At 51.1% G+C, this 4,968-nt stretch overlaps 1 protein-coding gene across 1 annotated transcript; it reads right to left on the bottom strand.

Annotated features, from left to right (window-relative positions):
* Nucleotides 1-628: 628 nt before the first annotated feature.
* LOC115319651 (uncharacterized protein K02A2.6-like) lies at nucleotides 629-4,744 on the bottom strand. Its single transcript, XM_040213050.2, has 2 exons — nucleotides 3,273-4,744; nucleotides 629-1,046 (listed from the first exon to the last, which is right to left on the bottom strand). The coding sequence occupies exons 1-2, from the start codon at nucleotides 4,710-4,712 to the stop codon at nucleotides 705-707; spliced, it is 1,782 nt and encodes a 593-aa protein (XP_040068984.1). The 5' UTR covers nucleotides 4,713-4,744; the 3' UTR covers nucleotides 629-704.
* Nucleotides 4,745-4,968: the final 224 nt, after the last annotated feature.

Genomic DNA, 4,968 nt, shown 5'->3' on the forward strand with positions numbered 1-4,968 from the left:
TATTTTGGCCCAACAAGTATTTCAAATATTTTTACCCTCATTACAGGGACGCAGGAGTGCGATGGACGACACCGCTCTGGTGATAAGCGCTGTCGTCATCCTCCGCTTTAGCCTACAGTGGGTACCAGAAGCTGACCATGACAGGGTGATCCAGTTGCTGAAGACTGAGGTCTCTTGCCTGCCACGGCGGGAACACCACGTAACTTCAGACTCGCCAGCAACAGGAGAGCCTGAAGATTTCTTCAGCTTCGACGAGGGTGGCCACGGCAGGCGGGATTCAGAAGCCCAGGATGTCATGTTCTACTTGCAGTCGGAAGATAAGATGTGAAGGACGTCCTGAAGTACCCGACCCTGCAGAGCCTGTTTCTGATATTCAACGCTGCCATTCCATCCAGCGCGTCGGTGGAACGTCTTTTTAACTTGGCTGGGGACGTCTTTAGGGGGGAAAGGAGAACACTCTCCAATAAGAACTTTGAAAGTTAGTTGCTTCTGCGAGCGAATAACCCATTTTGGTGAAAACGCAAGTCATAAATGTGATAACTTGAGCAGACGACATTCCAACGGGCAAAGAGGGCTTCTTTATTGACCGTGCTATACTTATAGGCGCTTGTCACGTGACATCCGTGACCGGGGTGCGCACAGCCGATGCGCCGTGGTGCGCCGTGACTTGCAGCGCCACGCTGCTACATTCCTTCCCCCTCACATCAGCTTCGGAAGTCCTCCGGTTTGTACCTGTCCGGTGGACGCCGCACTCGCGTACTTCTTCTGGAAGTCGGTGCCTCAGTACAAGGCTCCGGTGTCGTCACTGGCGCACTTGTGGAACTCGGTGGTGGAAGCGGCTGCTGACGCGTCCGTGTAGCTTGTTGACTGCCGGCTTGAGAGTCCGCTGGCATAGCAGCAGAAGCAACTTGTGGCACCATCGGCTGGGTTTCTCGAGGCACCGGAACATCTGGGAGCGTAGGCTCCTCCGGCGTAGGCGGTGCAGCAAGGGACGTCGGGCTTGCAAGGCGGTCTCGGATGTGGTCGGCGTGTGTGAACCGCACAACCTGCGCCACTTTCACTAAATATGTCACAGGACTGACGACTTGAGTCACCACACCTTCTTCCCATGACACTAGCTCGCCTCGCACCGTTTTGACCAACACAGTATCACCCACAACAAAAGACCGGTTAGCACCTCGCGACGCATCACTCTGTTCCTTCAGGTGCTGCTGTTTGTTTTGCATGGCTTTTACAAAATCGGGTTTAAGCAAAGAAAGTTTCACTCGTGGCTGTCGCTTCAAAAACAGCTCGACTGGAGTGCGACCAGTGGTACTGTTTGGGGTGTTTCGATAGCTCAGTAAAAAGCTATCCAAACGCTCGAGCAAAGAGTGTTTCTTGCCACTCTGTTTCTCGTCTAACAATTGCTTCAGCAGAGTTTTTTTTGTGGTCTGCACGAGACGCTCTGCTGCGCCGTTGGAGGCAGCATGATAGGGTGGCGTCTTAACGTGCTTGATGCCATTCACCCTCATAAACTCAGAGAACTCATCTGAAACAAACTGAGGTCCGTTATCACTCACCAGTACCTCTGGTAGCCCATAAGCCGCAAATACACTTCGCAATTTGTCGAGTGTTTTACCAGTAGTGGTGGAAGACATGGACCACACTTCGATCCATTTCGAGAAAGCATCCACCAGTACTAGGAAGACATGGCCTTCTTTAGCAGCAAAATCCACGTGTACTCGTTGCCACGGCTTAGTTGGATAGCTCCATGGCTGTAACGGTACAGGTGGAGCAGCGTTCTGAACAGACTGACATACGCGACACTGTCGTACGTAGCTCTCGATTTCTAGGTCTAGCCCTGGCCACCATACAAAACTTCTGGCAAGCATTTTCATGCGGCTAGCACCTGGATGGTCCTCATGCAACAGTGCCAAAACCGGTGACTGCAGCTTTTCAGGTACAATCACCCTTGAGCCCCAGGTGACGCAGCCTTGCTCAAATGACAACTCGTCACGTCGTACATGGTACGGTTTTAGCTCTTCGCTACTTTGGGCAGGCCATCCATTCAGAACGTAGTTAGCTACGCGAGACAAGGTCAAGTCACGTTTTGTAGCTCTAGCTACATCTTCCGCGGTCAAGGGAGTACTGTCAAACAACAAAAGACACTCAGCAGGGTCGTCAGCTGTTGTCATCGGTCGTGGGAGTCTAGACAGAGCATCAGCCACCTCGACATCTTTTCCTTTACGGTACTTGAGTTTGTACCTATAGGCTGCAAGAATCATTGCCCATCTTTGCATTCGAGCTGCCGCTAGCGTAGGTACAGGCTTATCGTGCCCCAGTATCCCAAGCAGTGGCTGATGGTCTGTATAGAGAGTGAACTCCCTACCATACAGGTAGCGATGGAACTTTTTCAGACCAAACATCAGAGCTAGCGCTTCTCGCTCGCACTGCGCATAGTTCTTTTCCGCTGACGTGAGCGTTCGCGACGCGAACGCCACTGGGCGCTCTTCCCCTTCTGGTGTTACATGAAAAATGACAGCACCAATCCCGTACGATGAAGCATCACACAGCAATGCAATTGGCTTGTCTACGTCGTAGAACGTAAGAACCTGGCTGTTTACGAGCAACTGCTTCGTAGCAGCAAAGGCCTCGCTGCACTTCCGAGTCCACGACCACTTTTCACCTTTTTTCAACAACCGATAAAGCGGTTCAGCTACGCACGAAACATTCTTGAGAAACTTAGCGTAAAAGTTTAGCATCCCCAAATACGCCTTCAGTTCCGTTACGCAGGTGGGCTCGGGCGCTTCTGTGATAGCCTTTGTCATTGCTTGTGTCGGGTAAATGCCATCGGCACTCACCGTGTGACCCAGGTAGGTCACCGAGCTTTGGAAAAAACGGCACTTGTCCGTTTTCAAAGTGACATTGTAGTCACGAAGTCGACGCAAGACGCATTCCAGCGTCTTTTGACAGTCCTGGGTGTCCTTTCCAGACACGATGACGTCATCAATGTAGCATCCCACATGAGGTATGCCTTTAAGCACCTCGTCCATGAAGGACTGAAAAATGGCTGGCGCACTGGCCACACCAAACGGTAGGCGTTGGAACTGAAACAACCCCATGTGCGTGTTTATAGTCAAAAGTGGTTTGGACTCGGCAGCCAGCGGTACCTGCTGATACGCAGCAGAAAGATCCAGCACGCAAAACACTTTGCCACCTGCGATGGCAGTGTACAGATCTTCAGGTCGCGGCAGTGGGTAATGGTCGGTTTTTAGTACAGGGTTGATCGTTACCTTGTAATCCCCGCACAACCTGAGTGATCCATCTTTCTTGTGAATTACAACTACCGGAGTCGCCCACTCACTGTGACTTACGCGGCGTAAAACCCCGCTCTTCTCTAGCCTGTCCAGCTCTTCTCCAACCTTATCGCGTAACGCGTAAGGCACCGGTCTCGCCTTGCAAAAAACCGGCGTACAATCTTGTTTTAGAACTATCTTCGCTTGATAGTTGTTCGTGACACTAGACTGATTAGAAAATACTGTCGGGAACTTGTTACGCAGCGCTTCTATTCGGTGTGAATCAGTTACATGCTCCAGTGACATGACGCTTTTCCAATCAAGTCTGAGCCTCTCAAGCCAGTTCCGCCCCATGAGCAACGGCAATTTCTTGCCTTGGTTATCGACGACGATAACGGGCAGTTTCAAAGTCTGGTTTTCGTATGTGACGGAAACGTCACATTGCCCTTTTACCGGGATTCGTTCACCCGTGTACGTTTTTAGGTTTACCCGAGATGGCTCACACTTGACATGAGGGAACACGGTTTTCGCAACACTTTCAGGAACAATTGTTACAGCCGCTCCTGTATCAATTTGCATGAAAACGTCCGCCCCTTCAACATTGACTTTCACTTCATAACCCGAACGCACCGTGTTAAGGCAGTGATAGACGTCCAGTTCTGAATCGTCCTCCGAGCAGTCCACTGCATTCGCGTTCTTGGGTCCCTTTTTCTCGTTCGAGCACACTTTTTGCAAATGGCCTAACTTGCCACACTTGTGACACGTAGCATTCTTGTACCAACATTTGCTTGCCGCATGCGCCCTTCCACATCTTTCGCAAGACTTCTTGCTTTGCTTGTGTTTTCGAACGTCACGCTTATTGACGTTATCTTTCTGGTTCGCTCTTATCTCGTTCAACGACGCGTCTTTGCTTCCGGCGTGTAGTAACGCTGTCTGTCGTGCCGCCTGCTCTTGATCCAATGAGATCTTGCATGCCCTTTCGAAGGTTAAGCTTTCTTCGGCGAATAGCGCACGTTGCGTTTCTTCGCGCCGTATTCCCGCCACAAGCCTGTCCCTCAGAGCATCTTGCAGAAACTGGCCAAAGTCACACTTCCTTGCCAAATGCTTTAGCGCTACAATGAAATCTTCAACGCTCTCCTGTTCCTCTTGTACACGTCTGTTGAATTTGCACCTTTCCGCTATGACCGAGCTCTTCGGGCTATAGTGGTTTTTCAGCAAAACTTTCACTTCTTCGAACGACTTATCTCCCGGTACTGCCGGTACGACCAAGCTTTTCAGAACTTCGTAAGCTCGAGGTCCTATAACGGTCAAGAACACCGCTAGCTTCTTTTCTGGTTTGATGTCGTTTGCGCTAACGAAGTGCTCGAAACGCTCTAAATACGAGTCAAAATTCTGTTGTTTTTCGTCGTATTCGTCAAGCTTTCCAAGAGGTGCCATATTTCGGCAAACCGACGGTGTACTTATCGGTTGCTGGCTTCCGTCCGTCGTGTCCGCTCCGTCCGTCGCCCGCTTGAGATGCGATGACTGCGCTGCTTTGGCTGTCGCTGTCCGTTCAGTTGGCCCCGCTCGTATGGTGCTCGTCTGCTGCCGTCTGCGACGCTTCCGCTGGGCAGCGCGGGTGCGTTGTCATTCTCGTCGCCAATGTGATAACTTGAGCAGACGACATTCCAACGGGCAAAGAGGGCTTCTTTAT

Source organism: Ixodes scapularis, unplaced genomic scaffold (genome assembly GCF_016920785.2).
Source record: "Ixodes scapularis isolate PalLabHiFi unplaced genomic scaffold, ASM1692078v2 PGA_scaffold0__279_contigs__length_252992795, whole genome shotgun sequence".
Lineage (NCBI taxonomy): Eukaryota > Metazoa > Arthropoda > Arachnida > Ixodida > Ixodidae > Ixodes > Ixodes scapularis.

Bases quoted from the DNA above. Each gene is read 5' to 3' on its own strand.
- LOC115319651 (XM_040213050.2), bottom strand. From the start codon at position 4,712: ATGGCACCTCTTGGAAAGCTTGACGAATACGACGAAAAACAACAGAAT. The intron at 1,047-3,272 runs GTAACGATCAAC...AAAGTGGCGCAG, and splicing joins GGTTGTGCGGGGATTACAAG to GTTGTGCGGTTCACACACGC.